This window comes from Colossoma macropomum, unplaced genomic scaffold (genome assembly GCF_904425465.1).
Source record: "Colossoma macropomum unplaced genomic scaffold, Colossoma_macropomum, whole genome shotgun sequence".
Taxonomy (NCBI): domain Eukaryota; kingdom Metazoa; phylum Chordata; class Actinopteri; order Characiformes; family Serrasalmidae; genus Colossoma; species Colossoma macropomum.
The window spans coordinates 38254912-38275485 of record NW_023494790.1 but is presented as its reverse complement, the minus strand read 5'-3'; the positions used below and the strand labels follow the sequence as shown (position 1 = coordinate 38275485).

Sequence of the window (20574 nt, the reverse complement as noted above, 5' to 3'; positions counted from 1 at the left end):
AGAGAGAGGAGATGCTGCACGTGCTGAGGGAGAAGCGTGTTCTCTCTCTCTGTGAGGGTGAATAATGAGGAATGTTGAGAGAAACATTAGGAAAAGACCTTAAAATGACCAGCACTTGGACTTAACCAGGACTTAGACGTCTTTGAGAGGTCATTAGGGGTCATATTTATCTGCATGACATATTTGCTGTGAAATGCACATCTACATTACAGTGGAGTAGCATGCAATGATGTGATATTTAAGCAGTAGAACACAGAGGGAGTGTGTTATAACATGAAATAACTTGACGGCTGTGATTTGGTCGTCGTAGATCATCACAGCCGTGATGTTATTGGCGATAACACACTCCCTCTGTGTTCTACTGCTTTAATACAACAGTTAAATAAATACAGTAATAAATTAATAAACTGGGCCGTGAACGCGGCGTTTAATATGTTTTAATGATCGCAGTTCCTTCACCAAATTATAGTTCCTTAACGAGCAGCTCGTTGCTACGTCAGAGTAACGAGCTCCGCCCACTCGCTGCTCAGCCAGCAGTTCGTTCTCCAGCTCCACACAGACAAACCTCCCACTCCTACTGTAAACCTCCCACTCCTGCTGTAAACCTCCTACTCCTGCTGCAAACCTCCCACTCCTACTGTAAACCTCCCACTCCTGCTGTAAACCTCCCACTCCTACTGTAAACCTCCCACTCCTGCTGTAAACCTCCCACTCCTACTGTAAACCTCCCACTCCTGCTGTAGACCTCCCACTCCTACTGTAGTCCTCCCACTCCTACTGTAAACCTCCTACTCCTGCTGCAAACCTCCCACTCCTACTGTAGTCCTCCCACTCCTACTGTAAACCTCCCACTCCTACTGTAAACCTCCCACTCCTACTGCAAACCTCCCACTCCTACTGTAGTCCTCCCACTCCTACTGTAAACCTCCCACTCCTGCTGTAAACCTCCCATTCCTGCTGTAAACGTCCCACTCCTACTGTAAACCTCCCACTCCTACTGTAGACCTCCCACTCCTACTGTAAACCTCCCACTCCTGCTGTAAACCTCCCATTCCTGCTGTAAACGTCCCACTCCTTGTGATTGAGAATGGACTGATTAATGGAGAACACTGTTGTGATCTTATCTAGAGTATGCATGACGCCCTATAAAAAGGGTTCTTCAGCCATGAAGAACCATGGCAGCTCAAAGAACCTCCCAAATTCTTGAGTGGTCCTTCTTTATTGTTATTTACTTTCATTGTTCTATTTTATTGTTATTGTTGTATTATTTTGCCTCTCATTTATTTGCTTTATTTATTTTTTGTTATTGTTTTCTTTTTTCTGTTTGATTTGATTGTCTAACTTGTTTTATTTGTTAAAACTTTTTTTTGCATTTCATACTGTTTCATCTTTTTGTCATTGCTCCTCTTCCATTATGACAGATTCATATTTTCTATTTTCATTCCCGTTTTTTGTTCTAATGCTCGGCTGCATTCTAAACGAGGGTCACCCTGAATGTACCTGAGTTTGAATAGAGGTTGATTGATTCTGGACTGGGCAGAGTGAAGTCATGCACAGATGATTCTTTTGATGATCTGAAGATGCTTGTCAAGGACTGAATGCTCTGCTCTTGACCTAAATAGCAGAAGAGACAGGGCTGTAATGCTGGCAGGGTCGAGAGTGGACCTGTCTGTAAGGTGAACACTGCTGGTCTGAAGGTTGATGGATTTGCTCATTTGTAGATTGTTTGAAGAAGGAAGAAAGGAATGCGTTTGCATTTATGTTCGTAGACCTTCAGTGCTCATTAGAGTGAAGTGGAAGTCTGAGATGGTCTTTTTTCTCCGGTTGTCGTTCTGCAGGCGACTACTTTGGCATCCTGATGGAGCAGAAGGTGACTGGCTTCCCGTTTAACGTCATGGAGAACCCGATGTACTGGGGCAGCACCGCCAACTACCTCGGCCTGGCCTTAATGTGAGTAGACCTGCCGCCTGCGTGGTGTATGGGTTAAAGACGCCTCTGGGCGTTTATGCGGTTTGTTCGCATCTCCTTAAATCCCCTTTAAAGGCTCTTCATATATCATGATCCTCATATGTTTCATATCTAAATGCTCCGTTATCTTCATCACTACTTTCCAAAACCGCTGCAGCAGCTTCAGCAGCTGTAAACTCTCTGCATGCCGTTTCACATGAGTCTCCGATGTGGACTGAATGAAGAATGAAGGGTTTCCGGCGTGATGGTCAGTCCTTAGTCATTTCCTGAGTGTCCATTGGTCAGTTTCACACAGAATGTAGACGGAAATCCACCAGTTCCACGCGGTGAGAGGCAGATGACGTGTATCTCAGCCCCTCTTCATAGGCTCATAACTCCGGATGTGAGTCTCGTATGATCTCGTGATAAGATGGAATGAAAGGGCGACTCTACAGATTCAGGAAGTGTCTGAACTGGATTTCTGAGCTGGATCATCACAAAGATACAGACAGAGAATTTGACACAAAGGTGAGTTCGTCAACCCCAGAAGGTTTAATGGTGTTTTCATACATTTGATCCCTAGAATATGCAGGTGGATCACAAAGCTCCTGATCACTTACTGTTTTTGTAACGGAGCTAAGATTACTAAAGGCTGCAGAGTCGTTACTCAAAAACAGTAATTCATTACAAATTACCAATTACCTCAAAATATAATGGGATTACTTTACTGATTGCTTATGACTTAGAGTTCCCTCAAACATCTGTACCAACTGGATTGTACAAGGAAGGACAACCAAAAACCCTTTCAGCACACTCTTAAAAATGATGGTTCTTTAATGATTCTTTAGTATAGAACCATGAACACGCAAAGAACCCTTTACATGATAAAATGTTTCTTTGCATTGTTAAAGATTCTTCAAATTGTTGGAGAATGTAGATTATTCTAAATAGACCCTTTTTGAAAAGGGTTCTATATAGCATCAAAAAGGTTCTTCTGTTGTGATGATGTCAAGACAGGTAACAATAGAAGAACACTTTTTGTTGCTACATAGAACCCTTTTCAAAAAAATAAAAATTATACAGAACCATATAATACACACTTTCCATCAATCTGCAGAACCATTTTACCATGCAAAGAAACATTTAATCACACAAATGGCTCTTTGAGTGTTCATGGTTCTACACAGAACCATATTCTTTACTAAAGAACCCCTATAGTGTGCATGTCCCCTATCCCTGCCTCCCTAATCAGACCCAGCCATGCTGAAAATCGCGTCTGGCCTGTTTAGGTCCCTCCATTTTCTCCCGATTTGCTTAGAGTTTGTTTTGTAGAAAGCGAAACTTGATCTCACTGTTCCTCAGAACTTCCACACGCTTGTTAACATGTCCATCAGATGCCGTTTAGCGCTGATTGCACCTGCATTTAGTCGGACATCAGAACACCAGCTAAATTAATGGGCTTCTGAGAAGAGAACAGCTTATATCCTAATTCTGAAGAAATGAGACAGTGTGTGCAAATTATTATACAGTTTCCACCAAATCACACAACAGTAACACTATTATATACCAACCAACACAGCCTTACACTGAAAGAGAGCTGCCAGATGTGCCAGCACGATTCAGAACAAGGAGAGGAACAGAAGACGTCTTTACTGACATACGCTGGATTATTAAAAAGGTGAGGAGGTCAGGAAGGAAGTAAACATGCATTTTCTTGACTACAGCCAAAGTTTTGACTGCATCATCCATGTAAAATGGAATGTCCTTGGGAAAATGGGAATACTAGAGCATCTCACTGTTCTAATGAGGAACCTCTATGCTGATCAGCAAGCCACAGACATCACAGAAAATGGCCAAACAAGATTTATTGACACACTGCTTTTTACACAGACATTTTCACAAAGCAGCTTTACAAAAAATGCATGTTCAAGCCCCAAATGAGCATCGCCAAGGGCGAAAAAACTCTGTTAGACTGTTAGACATTAAGAAATAAACGTACATTTTTCGTTCATCAAGGTACAAACAGTGTAAATGTTCCTCAAAGCTCCAACAGTGGTTTTAAGGTCTGATTGTGAACCTTAAATAAGTTTCTTCAGGTGAAAAGTTCGTATTTGTATCTTTTCATAACCGAATGTTTTAAACAGAACAGTAAAATAAAAGCCTGGAGGCGAGACGGGGTGTGTGGAGTCAGTACAGCTTAGAACATATCATTCAGTGGATTATGGTTCAGTTATGTTCCCTGACTGAAGGTACTGAGATGGAGCTTTGAGGGTTCCACCCCAGTGACAAGAGGGGAACTGACCCAATGACCGTTTAGTACCTTTATTTCTTAAAATGTAAGAAAACCCTTGAGAGGAACTGAGACTCAGAAGGAGAACCCATCCTTCTCTGGTCGAGGCCTGGTCAGACCAGGTTCTACAGTAAGGCAAGGTTGCCCGCTGTCAGCATTCTTGTTTAATCCTTATGCAGAACATATAATGAGAAAAGCAATTCTGGAGGAAGGAGCTGATTTTGGATGATCAGCTCGTCCCAAAGGTATTGGATGGAGCTCCATCACTCCAGCGAACACAGTTCCACTGCTCCACAGCCCAATGCTGGGGGGCTTTAGACCCCTCTAGCCCATGCTGGGCACTGGACATGGTGACTTTAGGATCATGTGCAGCTGCTCCAGAGTGTCCCATTCTATTGGTCAGTGCTTTTCTATGGAGATTACACAAGCTGTATCAGTGATGGGACCTTAAAGTAGCTAAACTCACTCATAAGGTGTAAAAACTGACCGCGCTCTTTGTGTGTGTCTGAGGAAATCATGTTCCTGGTGTCTTATTCAGGGTGCAGATATCTGAAGCTCTGTCAGGATGTGCTGCAGCTTCAGATCCATTTTCTCCAGAAGTGTTTTATAGAAAGCTGAACTTGATCTTGCTGTTCCTCAGAGCTTCCTCATGCTTGTTCACGTATTCGTCTGATACAGTTCACCACCGATTGCAGCTTTGGATAAAATATAATGAGTTTACAGTCAGTCCTGCTCTGGTCCTACAGCAGTGGCTGGACCGGTTGTGTCCTATTTTACCTCCGAGCCGGAGCAGACTCGGAGCTGCAGCAGAGGCAGATGTAATTATAGCTAATGGATGTCTCCAGTGAGGCCGCGTTACTGAGAATGCAGCTATATCTGGATGCTCTTTACTCATAAAACATCCAAATGTGAGATGTAGTCGGGCCTCGGGTTTAATGAACTTTTTATTGCTGATCAGAGGAGTTTGAATTGCTCCTGATTGAGTTTTCTTTATTTGCTGTATTAAGACAAACACGTTGAATTTAAAAGGGCAGAAAAAAGAACAGAGCAGGAAAGAGATGACGCAAACAACTGGGCCGGCATTTTAAGGAGCATTTTAAGCTCCAGTGAAATTGTGATGTTAAAGATGTTTTTTATATAACTCTGGAGGACTTTCTTCCTGAAAACCGAGCATGTGCCTGCATGTGGTCACCATGGCAACACCGGCCAAACGTCCGCTGGTGACTGACTTTGCTCGGTTGCTAGGCAGCTGCTGCTGGAGCAACTGTCCCATGACCTCCCAAACTCTGCTCTCCCCCTCTTTCTTTTTCTCTTTCTCTCTTTTTGTTCTCAGCGGTTGCCGTCTCACATTCCGATCGATCGGGCCGGCCGCCCCAGGCAGTGGCCGCCCCTGAGCTCCTGCGTCAGAGACCCCAGGGATGTAAGAGACTGGCTGCTAGGCGTGCGTAAAGGAGGCGCTTCACGTGTGGCCCTCTGACCGCCGCATGCTTGATGTTGCAGCTTGCTGTGGCGATTGCGTGCGCATGGCTGAGTGAGGCGGTATTAGCGGGCTGCGCTGATGACGGGCCACCATCAGCAACAGCGCTGAACCCCTTAATCCTGTATTTCTGCTCTGTGTGTTTGTGACTCAGCCCTCCAGCTCAAAACATTTGCAGGTGCAGAAACATCTCAGCAGCGTCCAGCTGCGTTTCAAAATGACAGATAAACGCTAGTTGAACTTTTCAAGTCACTGATGGAAAAAAATAATAATGAAATATGACTAATGTTTGAGGAAGAGTCTGTAGATTACATTAATATTTCATCATGTTGTCTATCTGTGTGGTGCATGTCTGAACGGTATGTTTGGTAACAGCCAAAGGTTGGAGCACATTTGCTCTGAAGTAGCTTTTGACATTATTGTTCATTCTGCTACAGCAGTTTAGCTCCACCATTCAGTCTACAGCAGTTTAGCTCCACCATTCAGTCTACAGCAGTTTAGCTCCACCATTCAGCTACAGCAGTTTAGCTCCACCATTCAGTCTACAGCAGTTTAGCTCCACCATTCAGTCTACAGCAGTTTAGCTCCACCATTCAGTCTACAGCAGTTTAGCTCCACCATTCAGTCTACAGCAGTTTAGCTCCACCATTCAGTCTACAGCAGTTTAGCTCCACCATTCAGTCTACAGCAGTTTAGCTCCACCATTCAGTCTACAGCAGTTTAGCCCCACCATTCAGTCTACAGCAGTTTAGCTCCACCATTCAGTCTACAGCGGTTTAGCCCCACCATTCAGTCTACAGCAGTTTAGCTCCACCATTCAGCTACAGCAGTTTAGCCCCACCATTCAGCTACAGCAGTTTAGCCCCACCCATTTTCATTAGTGGGAATGGGCGTGGCTAAACTGTGAGTTATGTGCTGCTCCTGCAGCCTTAATTTGAGGATGGGGTTAAATGAAAATGTTCTGTGTATTCTGTGTAAACCCAGAGTGCCTCTGAGTTTCTGTCAGTGAGGGTAAAAATTATATATATATATATGATCTCTGCACTCACTGCTGCTTTATGTTCACTCTCTCTCTCAAAAAGCTGTGTAGTGTCGCACGTCCGTCAGTACTTCATTAAGAGGATGGAGGGATGTATACGCTGCAGTCTTTTGTTCTAAAACTGGGCCACACCTTTATAGTCTTCAGTGCGTTTAAACACTTCATATACTGTAGACAGCATAACTGTCAGCTCTGTAACTCCCACACAGAGCACGTCACATACAGCACATTTGCACACATTCATGGTGCTTCTCCTCCGTCACCTAGCCACCCTCTGACCATTCCGAGCATCTGACCCACGTTCCTATAAGATCAGCTGGTGCCGTGTGCATAAATAATGGCATTTCATGAGCTGCTTGGTCGATCCTTTATGTTGCCGAGGTTATTTCAGATCAGGCATCACCTTTTATGAACAGTTGCCGTTTGTTTTGCTTTCAGAGTCCGTCAGTGACGAGAAAAGAAACTTGCATGGCAGTTAACTCTGTGGGGCTTGTGCGTCAAATTATACGGTTCTCTCTCTTTATGATAATCCAGCTCAGAAATCCAGTTCAGACACTTCCTGAATCTGCAGAGTCGCCCTTTCATTCCATCTTATCACGAGATCATACGACACTCACATCCGGAGTTATGAGCCTATGAAGAGGGGCTGAGATACACGTCATCTGCCTCTCACCGTGTGGAACTGGTGGATTGGTGTGTCCGTCTACATTCTGTGTGAAACTGACCAATGGACACTCAGGAAATGACTAAGGACTGACCATCACGCCGGAAACCCTTCATTCTTCACTCAGTCCACATCGGAGACTCATGTGAAACGGCGTGCAGAGAGTTTAAAGCTGCTGAAGCTGCTGCAGCGGTTTTGGAAAGTAGTGATGAAGATAACGGAGCATTTAGATATGAAACATATGAGGATCATGTTATATGAAGAGACTTTAAAGGAAAGTTTAAGAAGAGATTCAAATCGAGAAAATGACCTCAGACCACAGAGGGGAAACTGAAAAGTGGCACAAAATGGTAAATTACCCAAAGTGACCCACATCCCTGAATATTCTGGATCATTTTTCACTATGTAGGTCACATCATATTGGGCATATATTTCACGAATTTCCTGATGTGCCCCGTATTTAAAGTGACGCAGGCATAGAGCTCTCGGTGCACGTACTGCTCCTGTACGCATCATTTCCTGCATGTGTGACCCAGCAATAGTGAGCCTGTTAGTGAATCTGTGAGATTTGTGCAGGAAACTCCTGTCCTCAACTGAACTGCGCCTTTATTTACTTATTAAACACGTAATGTGCATAGTATATTTTGGCATAAATTGATGCAACAGACTGCAAGAGATTAACATGTGAGATGAGTTGCATCAGCTCAACTCATCCTGCTGTGTTTCTGCCTTGAGCCGAGTTAATCGCTCAGTTCTGTCGGTGCGTTTTAAAGAGGAGAGATGACTGAGTGATCTGTCTGTTCACTCAGCTGGACGTTCACTATACCACTTTAATATCCTAGCAGAAAACAGAGAGCATCACACACTTAACGTCAGTCTGTCACAGAGTTTCCTGTCTTGTTGTCGTGAGGTGCTCAGACTGGACGACACGGCAAAGAGAGAGAATAACACACAGAACGAGTTTGGGCTACGAATAAGAACTCAAACTCCCAGAATTCCTCAAATCACACGACACACAGAGCCGAACTCACTGGACCTGTTTGGGCTTTTATGTGCAGCAAAAGCTCAAAAAGGTGATGAGTCTGTGGTGAGAAACACTGATATCTGGAGAAATATTTAAAACCAAATTAAATTAAATCAAATCACGTTTATTGTCACACAGTTATGACTGAGTGAGGTGCGTAGCCCAGTTGTATTACTGAAATACTGAAATCTATAAAAAAAAATCACAAACACGCACACACACACGTGTGTGTGTATGTATATATATATATATATATATATATATATATATATATATATATATATATGTATATATATATATATATGTGTGTATGTACACACACTCATATACGCATTAATATACACCAGTATTGCACCATTCCAATGTACAGTTTTTGTACAGTAATATAAGTTATGAAATAAAAGCTATAATATGAACAGTTGTACACATTTCTGTAAATGCAGTTTGTGAGTCTGAGGTTTTTGGGTCATTCTCCATTTGGAGTGTGAATTCAGGTGGATAAATTTTTTTTTTATTTCTTTCATACTCTAACTAAATAATCTTAATGTGTCCATGAACATCTCCTATTATCATCTATGCAGAAAGGAGCTTAATTCCAAACATAGTCTACAGTCACTGGTGTTGTATGAATATGGTGTAACTCCAGTGACATTCTGGTTAAAACTGAGGATTTTGTAAACTGGCTGACTCGGCTGATCAGGTGACCTTGTGCTATTATTTAAAATCAGTAATAAAAATGATATAAATGGCATTATTTTGACTACATTAATTACCCAGCCATTAAAGGACAAAACACAGCTGACACATAGAAGTTATGAGCTGCCTGATAAACAAAATTATTAATAAATTAATTATTATAATGAAATACAGTGAGCGAGTGTGACTCGCCTTCTCATGCCTTGAGACGCTTCCTTTCTGATGAGTCTCAACCCAAAGAAGCAGTTTAATAGAGCTGAACATACTGTGTTAAAATGTAAAATAAGAGTCCTGATAACACCAGTGACCACAATCTCTGTGACAGATGAATTTTTGAAATAAAACACGTTTTTTAAATGTAGTATAACATTAATGTTCTTAAAAGTAAACATGAATCTGTTTTATACAAATTCCTGAGTCTCCGCTCTGCTGTTCATGCTCATCTCTCCTGCAGGTTTAGTTCCCTGTCAGAAAAGCTCTTCTGTACAGCTGTAAGTAAAGTAGGTTTCATAGTTTTGATCCTCCTCTGTCTCTTTCAGCAGCAGCACAGCGACAGCAGGAATCACATCCGAGGCTGACGCATCCGAGGAGCTCACGCTTCCAGTTTTCCATCTTGTTGGAGTCGTTTGATTGGCTGGTTGAGCTGTAGCTGAATGTCCCCTAAAGCCAGACAGACACTGTGTGATGTTAGAGATCTTGTTCTTTGGTGACTCTCACTGTCCGTTTATTAGACCATCGTGTTCAGACAAAGCTATGATTTATAAACTCACACTGTACGAAACGCTCCGTCTGACTGACCTGCTACAGGAAACGCAGCCTCCACAGACGCTCTGTCTACAGACCGTTATCAATAAAGCTGATTCACTCAGAATAACCGAGTACTGAGCAAACACGCTGAGACGCTGAGCAGCGCTGCTAACACTGAGCACTGAAGATAAAGCAGGCGCTGATGTTCACGGTAGGACAGTTCGGTCTCTCTACAGCCTGAATTACAGAAAAATCACCGTATTAATGTTTATATCTCGATATTATATTCAAACAGAGTAAAGTCTCATATTCAGACTTTGGTAGGACATCTCGACTTTTTCTCCTCCGTTTTGTTGGCCTGCGTGTCTCCAACCGTGTTGGGGAAGCGGTTGTGATTGTGTGTTTATAAACAGTGTATCCTGGTGGGAATCTGCCGAAGGGGAATGTTTGAAGTGAGCGACGGCTTTGTGTCCGACTGTGATGGAGTCAGTAACTCTTCTCCGAGTGATCAGATCCTCCTTCACTGAGTTTGTTCATTAGCACAGCAGCTACACTCGGCTTATGGCGCACGGTATCAGCTGGTATTGATTGATGGTATCAGTGAACTTTTTATGGTACGAGTAAATGAGCGCAGTGACTGCCTGATACTCAATTCAATTATTGGAATCAGTGCATCCCTAATGATTTGTGTGCCGGATTTAAGGATAAATTGTAAATTTATGGCAGACTGTATGAAGTTGCCTCTGGCAGTTTGAGGCTCCTGGTTTAAAAGGAGATTTAAGTTCAGTGTTCTGGTTTAAGGCTGCACTGCACAGACGAAATGTCATATTACGATCTTCTCCACACACAAGGGGAACCCAGACCCCCAAAATGACGTGGAGACTCTTGTAGGTCTGTCTGTGTGTTTTCACAGCGAGCGAAGCCGCTGACGTCTGGCGTTATTCTTGTTTCAGACCCACAGGTGGCAGTTAGACGTGATTTCCAGGCTCTTCCTTCGTCAGCTGTAAGACTCAGAGCGTTCTTGCCTGATGTTGCTGAGATGCTCCGAGGCTCAGAGCCCAGAAGAACATGCACACGGCGATGCAGACGTCACACGGTCTCTTCCCCTGTGTGCGTTAAGGATGTGATTCAGGATTCTGTGACCAGGCCAACTATACATAGCAGCTTCATTATCATCCATATCAGTGTCTCATCTTAATCAGCAACATCTCATTAAAATCCAGAATGTGAAGTGACGAATATGCAGCTTGATTTGTTTAGATTAGTCTCACTCGGCTGGCCGCTGATGCTGCCCATCAGAAGTTTAACATCTTTACAGATTTGAATCTTCTCACTTTTCTTACTGTGTATCGTGTTACATACACACTTAAAGTGGTTCTTCAAGGGTACTTTAGTAAAGACAGTGGATTATATAGAACCATGAACACTCAAAGACTCGTTTGCATGATGAAAGTGTTCTCTGCATGGTGAAATGGTTCTTTAGATTGATGGAGAATGTGTTGTATATGGTTCTTTGTAGCATCAAAAAGTGCAATAATTTGCATAATATCTGCACTTATTTAAATTATTGTAATGTTCAGTAATATCAGTTATCGACTCAAGGCTGTTAAACACCTGAATAGTTTGAGATCTGATGAGTGCTGACATCACAGCAGTGGGTGTGGCCTTTGGCTTCATTCCCAGTGTAGCACTGTCACTGATACTGGTGCAAATATTTACAGGTGTGATGTTGTTTTAGTCTAAATAAACTGAATACAGGTGTTCATCAGTCCTGAGATCCGCGCCACTCTGGAGGAACTGGTTTAGCACAGCATCTGTGTTTCACTTCCACACGGCTGAACTGGTGGGAAAGCTCGTCTGTAGACGTCTCTGCTGTTTGCTAACGAGCTAAGCCAGGTTTCTCTTCCTTTATCTGAGTGTGATTTCTAACAAGCTCTGCTGCTCACGTGCAGCGTGTACTGTTGATCTAGAACCTCCCACATATGAGCGGAGAACAAACAGTGATACTTCAGTGTGTCGTGACATCTATTCCCATCCATAGACCTACAGCAGTCAAACTGGACTTCAGCCTGCGTTACTGAGGGGGATCTGAGGGGTCAAACTAGCAGAAGGGGTTAATGATGTTAAAACAGTAGAGGCGTTATTGATTGATTACATTAAAAGTTAAAATAAGTTCCACCCAAAAAACTCTCACATCAATCATACACTTTAAAAAGGAGGACCTGCTTCATACAGCTGACACCTCCACAGGACATCTGAGCCTGTTTAACTGACATGGGCTTCAGACTAAAATCCTAAACCTCAATTATGTTTATTTTATTAAAAGTACTCATTAAATATTCCATTTTGTCTCTACCAAAACAATCATAACTCTACCCAAACTGTACCAAATGTTCAGTAGTGGCTGTTTAAGTGACAGTTTTTGCTCATTTTGAGCTCAGAAACTCAGCCAGTACAGACCAGCAAACACAGCTTTGAACAGCTGTTCACACAGAAAATCATCATATTTTACATTAAAACAAATATGCCGATTCTTAATGTTCCACACTGATTTTCAGACTTTGGGACACATTTACTTCATAACAATGGGATCTAACTGCTCACCATGTGGCCATGAGGGACAGGGATGCAGCCTCACTTCCTGAAATGCAGGGGTGTGGCTAAAATAAGGCTCCACCCACAGACTAAAACTCGGTGGTGGTGTGTGAATGTTAAAAGAAATCCAATAGATCTGTGAAAAAAGAAAAACTACAAAAGCATTGTAAGTGTTATTTTCAGAAGTGTATATTTAGGGGGGAGGGTTTGGGACAGACTCCTCCCAGTGGAAAGTACCCTTTAAATGATGACTGTGTATATATTTAGCTTATTACTGTCTCTGTTAATGCTTTGGGTTCAAACAGATCAGAACAGAATCATTGTAAATATCTGAATACTGCGTTGTTTCTTTTTCACAGTGTGAGGTGATTCAGTAGAACGTTCCACTTGTTTAGAAGCTTTAAAGCTTATGAATTTAGCCTGTAAACTTCGGTTCCAGTGTTCTAGATAGACTACTTAAGTACAGCCTTCAGCAACAACAGAAACAGTGTGTGCAGCCATTACTGTGTCAATATGCACTTAGTTGAAACTGAACTTTTCAGGGGAACAGTACGACTGAGATGACCGATGACCGCTGTGGGATCGTAATACCACGGAATAATAACTGGATAGCTCTGTATTTACGGAGCACTTTCCAGCCGCTGTTTGATGAGTGTGTTGTGTGTCAGTAGGGTGAGGTCAGGTCGAGAGGCTGTTCTGGAACCCCTCCTAGTTTCTGATGTATCCTCAGGATTAGTATCGGTTAATGGAACTGGATCGTAAAACGCTTTCCTGGTGAAGCTGCCAGGAAATTCATATTACCGAGGCGCTGATGTGAGCGTGTTACACTGCAATCTTAAAGGTAGAGCGAACTAAACGCAGAGCAAACTTTCCTCGGAAGTCAAACTGAGGTGGTTGTCTGCTTTATAAACATTTCGGCTGTATTGCTGGTAAGTGTTCCAAAGTGTAAACATCAGACAGGTTACTTAGGAATAACTAAATCACTATGTTAACATATTAAAGAGCAATATGAGCAAATAAATATATATATATATATATATATATATATATATATAATATATTAATCTAGAGCGATTCAGTCACTGTGGCAGTGTGTCAAATAAAAACTGAAGGGCTGATAAATGATCAGATGCAGCAGAAATGAAACAAAAGAAAAAGTCATGGCAGATATTTTGGCTGAGGAGACCCAACAACTGTAAATAAAAAATGAGCTGCAAACTCAGAAAACACTTTCATCAGAATGACAACGAGCGCTTCATTTCACAAACGCGCTACAGATACAGAGAAACAAAAACAGCACATGTAACTCCACTTCAGACAGGAGGTGATGCCTCAGACCTCATTAACTATAGACCATCTCGAAAACTGTCACGCTTAGCCAAGATCTTAGAAACCTTAGTAGATGATCAACTCAAGGCTTTTCTGCATAGAAATTCAGTTTTATCAGACGACCAATCTGGTTTCAGAGAAAAGCACAATCTCTGCAGCTGCTCTCATCTTAGACGATCTGTTCGGTGCTATCGATAAAATGCGCAGTGATTTTTTATTGACCTCTCTAAAGCCTTTAATACAGTTGGTCATTCCCTACTTTTAAAAAGTCTACACAATATTGGTTTTGATCACAGGGAAACGATCTTTCCGATAGACAGCAGTGTGTGGTCCTGGGACAGGGTTAATTGGAGCTACTACTGGTAACTATTGAACTCAAGGTTCAATCCTCGGACTAGTGTTATTTAATATTTATATTAATTGCCACCTCAATTGTTGACTGCAAAGTACACTTATATGCCGATGACACTGTCTTGTACTGCTCAGCTGACTGTATTAATGCTGCTCAGTGGATAAACTGCAGCGTTCTTTTAATGCCTTACAATCTGCTTTTTACAACCATAAACTAGTTTTAAATGTTGAGAAAACCAAGTTTATGCTGTTTCCCAGAGTCTCTAACATTGAACGCTTTTAAAATCACAACCCTGAAGTGATCTGACTCTGAAAGAGTTAGTGAGTGTAAGTACTTTGACATATGGCTAGACGACAAATGCACTTTTAAACAACATATTAATTTGCTCTCATGTAAACTGAGGCAATAACTTGGCTTTATGTATCAAAACAAGGTGTGTTTCCAAAAACACACAAGGAAAAGGATCATTAAAGCAGCGCTAGTGTCTACACAATCATTCATAAAGACCCAGTTTTGTCACCATCTGGCGCAAACAGAGTTCATACCATCTGGTTCTGTTTGAACCAGTTACTCACTGCTGAGCTCTGAAACACCTTCAACATCCCTGCTTTTCTAATCTCACAGTCTGGGATTGATTTTACTCACAGATATTATTAGAGTGAAATACACAAATAACCAAACACACAAGACCAGCATCGCACACTGACGGACACGTTCACTCCTCTCCGCACTGTAACACCAGCACATACACACGTTTCCAAAGGCTGCATTCCACACTGAGATTCAGAACAGAGCATTTTCTAAATAGAATATAGTAAATAAACACAGCAAAACATCTGTGGAGACAAAAAAGAAAGCATGAATTAAAAAATCACCTGTTGCCTTTAAATCTAAGTATCTACAGCACGATCGGTCTGAATACAAAGAAACATTTTATCATGCAAAGGGTTCTTTGAGTGTTCAAAGGTCTATATAGAACCATTTTCTGTACTAAGGGAAGGTTGAAGAATCTTTTTTTAAGAGTGACTTTTTAAAAGACTTTGTTTAAAGCAGCTTGTTTTAATTGTACTGGGTGTCCCGTCAGCCATCGTAGCCAAACATTTGTGGAACATTTAAACACAGTTCCATATGTAACACAACCTGCTGTCAACTGTTTGAACACGTTGTAGAAAATAATAAGAAGAAGAAGAAGAAGAATTTTTATTTATATACCATTTTTTATGTAGCTCAAAGTGCTTTACAGACAGGAGATAAACAGTTAAACAGTTATGCAAGAAGGTATAAGTATTAATTTAGAATCATTAAAAAAGACCAAATTAAAAGATAAAAACCATGAGACTTAGAGTTTTAATTAAATGCAAAGTTAAAGAGATGTTTTCAGATGTTTATTAAACATTAGATGTTAGATGTTTTCAGATGTTTATTTAAAAGTGAGCTCTGAGCTCAAAAGTCTGATAAAAGGTCAGACACTCTGTGTTGTAAGCGGAGCTTTAAGGTCATTTAAAGCCCTAAAAACTAGCAGCAGAGCTTTAAAATCTATCCTGAACGATGCAGGCAGCCAGAGCAGCTCTGTTAAAACAGGATGCTGATGTTTTTGCCGAGTTGTAAAGGATGTATTGTTTTCTTAGGAAGTTCAGTAAGAAGATCATTACAGTGATCAACTCTGCTGTAACGAATGCATGAACGAGTTTCTCTGCGTCGCTCTGAGAGAGAAAAGGCTGAACTTTAGTGATTTTCTCAAATGATAAAAGCTGCTTTAGTGGCTGTGTTTACATGCAGATTAAACAGAGCTCAGAGTCTAAGATCACACCCAGGTTTCCTACTTCAGGTTTGGTTTATGAAGCTAAAGTTTCTCATAAAGCATTTTTCTCTGCGTTTCTGTACCAACGATCAGTATTTCAGTTTTTTGTGATTTAATTGTAGAAATTTTTGCGACATCCACTGAGAAATAACATTTAATCCACATCAGCTTCTTATGGCTGTTATTTATTGCAGGAATGTGTTATGAATCACATGTAAATGAAGGAAAAGCACCTCACAGTCAGTAAAACACCAGTGATCCTCGTTCATGAATCAGCAATGTGTCACCAGCTGGTATTTGCTCTCACCGTCGCGGTAAATCCGGCCCGTTGTGTCTTAGTGAGGTGTTGGGCCACCAGAACAGGTAATGAATGTGTTTTGTCCACTAGAGCTCAACAAAAGAGCTGAACGGAACCCTGTTCATCATCTCAGAGAACCATACTGCACTAACAGTGTGAATAGCTGTGTAAATGTTTACATTGCGTTAGTCTTTTTGTTGAGTTTGTATGAATGATTTAAGCTTATCAGGTTGGTGTTTATTTGTCTCAAGGTCAAATCTGTTTGTAGTTCATCGTCTTGGGGCGTCACCGTCAGGGTGTTTGTTTAAGCTCAGGTGACACTGGGAGTAATCCTTATTCTCAGGGTAGCTGAGAGCAGCGAAAGTAAAAAGGATCAAAATAATAAAACTTAAGAAGTAGAAGGGTAAAATAATGAAACTCCATGATAAACAATAAAAATAAAATGGACCTTGAGAAAAAACAGCCAGTGTTAAGAAAGCAATCAAAACAACAACAAAAACAGAACTAAAACGATCAACTAAAACCACAAACAGAGCAAAATAATTACAGGTTAAGAGTTTATAAACCCTAAAAGAGTTTGGCTTCACTTCTGTAACAGTTTCTGTGAAATAAAAGCTCCAGTCTCAGGTTGTTAGTAAGTTTACTGATGTGATATTTAAAAGTAAGCTTATCGTTTAGCCGGATGTCCAGGCTTATCTATCTATATATATATCTATATATATTATATATATATATATATATATATATATATCAATCAATCTTTAAACTCAGAGTTCATTGAAGGAGACTCTCATTTACAGTGTAGTCGAGGCGATACAGAAATCAGGGATTGAGAAGTTAAATGGTATTAAATACTTATTAAATAAGATAAAATAAGGATAAATAAAAATATAATTAATGAAATACATAAAGAAATAAAAGATAAACAGTAGCCTGGCAGGCTCATCACTGTATCCGTGATACGATCCAGTCTAGTTTTCCTGTGTGTGTAGGTGTCCGTATGTACTGCTGGAGTATGTGGGTTCTGTCCTGACCGCTTCTGGGTTCCAGACTCTGCTATTTATTATCCTCCCTGTCAGCCGGCCGGTCCACTTTCTCACAGGACCATCTGACCATGACAGTACAGACATACCGGCAGGTGGGAGAGGTGGGGGGTTCTGGTGCAGAGTAAGGAAGCAGCTGGTATTCTTTGTGCTGACCGCCTCCACGCTTGCATCCAATTAACCTACTTTTGATTCAGCCTCCTCTAAGGATGCTGGGAAAGGCTCTCTGTTAGATCACACCTGCCTGCAGAGAGCACCAGACAGAGGCACTGAGAAAGAGGACGAGACCCAGAACCGGGCAGAGCCGACGCTCAGGAAAGGACTTTAGATAGAGTTTCAGTTTCAATAAAGAAATAACAGAAAATGATTCCACACACTGACCTTTATTTACGAGAGCTGTTTACAGTCAAATCTAATCATAAAAAATCATACAAGTCCAATTATAAATACTGTTGAGATCAATACAAATCCAATTATATACTGTCAAGACTTCACACACATTTCATTTACAGGGCTGTGATCCATTAAAAGGTGCTGTTTCTCAGTCCAGTCCTCACCAGACAGCTCACCTTTCTGCTCTAACTCCGAGTCCAGCGCACCTGCGCCAGGTGTTCAGTGTTTAATTAATGTTTTTAAGTTAATGTTCTGAACGGCTCAGTGCAGGTGTGTTGGGAGCTGGAGTGTAAAAAATGGCTCGTCAGATTAACATAAAAATGACTTAATATGGTAACTAGTCAGTTCACTGGTTTTATTCAAGCTAAATAAATACTTTGAATGAACGATTCTTTGAATCAGTTTTGTAGCTGAATTAAACTAGTTCAGCTGCTTGTTACCATATGAAGTCATTTTTTAGGTAGATCTGATGAGCTGTTGTTACAGTGTGAGCGCTGGGCTGGGAAACATTGCTTTGAGGATCTAAAAAAAGTCTAAAGGAAACCATATTGTGTTCATTTTACACGCTGAGACTGAATTGGCTGTGTATGAATGTCAGAAACTGTATTAAGCTGTTTCTACACCACACGATTTTAACCCCGATTTGCCCCTCATGATAAATGTTCACAGTCTGAAGTGATTCTCCGGTTGGCAGCTCGATCGGAAGCGACTGACGCTGAGGATGATCTGTAGTGTGAGAGGAGAAACAAGTGAATCTGTAGCCCCCCGATCGAACTCTGGACTGATCAGAGACCCTCAGATATTATCAGACATGTTTAATATTTATGACGTTCACAAGTTCTGCAGTGAGAGGCGGTCAGAGATGAACTCAGTGAGTGATTCAAACAGCCAATCAGAGAGCTGGAAGAGCGTAGAGAAAGGAGAAGAGACAAGCATGAACAGCAGAGAGACAGAGGAGCTGAGCATAAAACACAGGCAGATAAGAGTTGATATCATGATTCTAATGTTTATAATGTTTATAATAATGTTTATTGTGTTTATAATGTTGATCCAGATCAGCTCTGTCTTTACAGTTTCAGCTCAGCTGCCAGTTTGTAGTGAAATATTTCTCCAGCTGTCACTGAATCAGTGTTTCTCACCTCAGATTCATCCCTAGTTTGAGTTTTCACTGCACTTAAAAAACAGGTCCAGTGAGTTCAGCTCTGTGTGTCGTGTGATCTGAGGAATTCTGGGAGTTTGAGTTCTTGTTCATAGCTGAAACTCGTTCTGTGTGTTATTCTCTCTCTTTGCCGTGTCGTCTAGTCTGAGCGCCTCATGAATTAAGAGTGTAAAGCCGTGTAGTGACGCTCAGCCTCAAAGGGCCGTAATCACTCGCGGCTCTCGGTGTGTTTCAGGGTTTCATCTACCTGATTTTCTCTGAGCTGAGTTCTCGACGCTCTGAGAGCTTCCAGCCTTCACTGAGAACACTCTATACACAGTCGTTGTTCCTCAGAGTTCTAAAAGGTCCAGCTGGTGTCCTGACCGAGAGGGCAGCATGGTCTGCACCGGTCAGATTAACGCCTGCTTCATCACTCATAATACAGAATGTTCCACTTTTGTGAAGAAAAGGACGTTTCGCTCTGAAACGCCGAGATTCCAGATTCTCATTTGTTCCTTGTTGCAGACGAAAGGCTAAAAAAGCTTTTTAAGTGCCATGTCGTCTCTCAGACGGCTCTCAGGCGGCGCTCCGCTCTCTCACCCTGATCTGACCACTGTGTTAGATCCATTTCCTTTCTCTCTGATTGCTCCCAAAATCACACTTGCCCTCTTCCTCTGAGCGCTCCTCAGGTGCCTCCCGCTGTGATGCGTTTGGGAGGAATGGTGAGCGCAGACGCCTCCAAATGCTCTGCTGTGCTGTGAAGCTGAAACTGGGTCGAGAGCAGCTGTTATGCTTTGATCTGTATAATTGCAGTAATATAGGGTATTATAGGGTACAATGAGGAGTGAAGCTGTAATGTAGAGATGATCACTGTAAACATGCAGTTACACCAGCCGGCCTCGTTCTGCTCCTTCAGACCAAATAAACAGAACTCAGAGTTTAGAGAGATTAAATTAGACTAATTAGCTCTTCAGAGTGTGTTATATAAACACTCTCTTCGTCAGGATGTGATAAATGTGAAACTTTGTGTCTGATACTGATTTCAGGGGCTAAACATTCTGAGAACCGATAATTTGAGACAGTGTGACCAGAGGTTTTAGTTAACTTATGTGGAGTCAAGGTGTCCCAGTTCAGGGGCTGCATCCTTCAAAGGCTGTGTAAACCCGTGAAGTCTGAACTGAAATGAGACGATCGGCTTTACGGTGGATTTCCTGTTTGCGTCACAGCGCTGCTGTTCCCGCCCTCACTGCTCCTGTCAGGGTCTTTTAAAGTTCTCTAAAGACGGAGCCACAAACTGATTTTAGTGTTTTATTTTTCCTTTATTAGAGCTGGAGATGCTTCTCTCTGTCGGCTCTTTGCTCTCTAAAACAAAACGAGACTTTAGTGTAAGTTCTGCTTCAGACCTCATTGGCTTTTTAACATCTGTATCTTTAGCTATTCGACTCAGTTTAAACCCAGTACTCACATTTAAAGTGTCTCCTCAGCCGCCGTTCGCTCCTCTGCTGACGCCGACATGTTCTCGAATCCTCGCCGACACACAGTGAACCTCAGGATATGTTGGCTGGTGAAGGATCCACCCTTTGGACACATTTCTTGGCAACATATGAAGGAGCCTTCGAAATGGGACAGTCTAGTCGTGCCGCTGTGACACAGTCGGCCTTCAAATGCAGCCTCTGAAGGATGCAGCCCCTGAATTGGGACACTGTCATCCTGCCCTCTGTGCTGTTTTTGGTCTTGGTTC

At 41.9% G+C, this 20574-nt stretch overlaps 1 protein-coding gene across 4 annotated transcripts in view; it reads left to right on the top strand.

Moving 5' to 3' along the window:
• The window catches only part of pemt (phosphatidylethanolamine N-methyltransferase), a 69936-nt gene that overhangs the window by 41333 nt on the left and 8029 nt on the right, over positions 1-20574 (top strand). For 2 of the 4 annotated variants that reach the window (XM_036573335.1, XM_036573337.1), the window contains exon 5: positions 1839-1950. In XM_036573335.1, coding sequence (XP_036429228.1) covers positions 1839-1950 — 112 coding nt within the window. Of the gene's footprint in view, positions 1-1838; positions 1951-9676; positions 10801-10837; positions 11120-20574 lie in introns of those variants that run through there. The other 2 variants (XM_036573338.1, XM_036573336.1) reach the window with 2 other exon arrangements.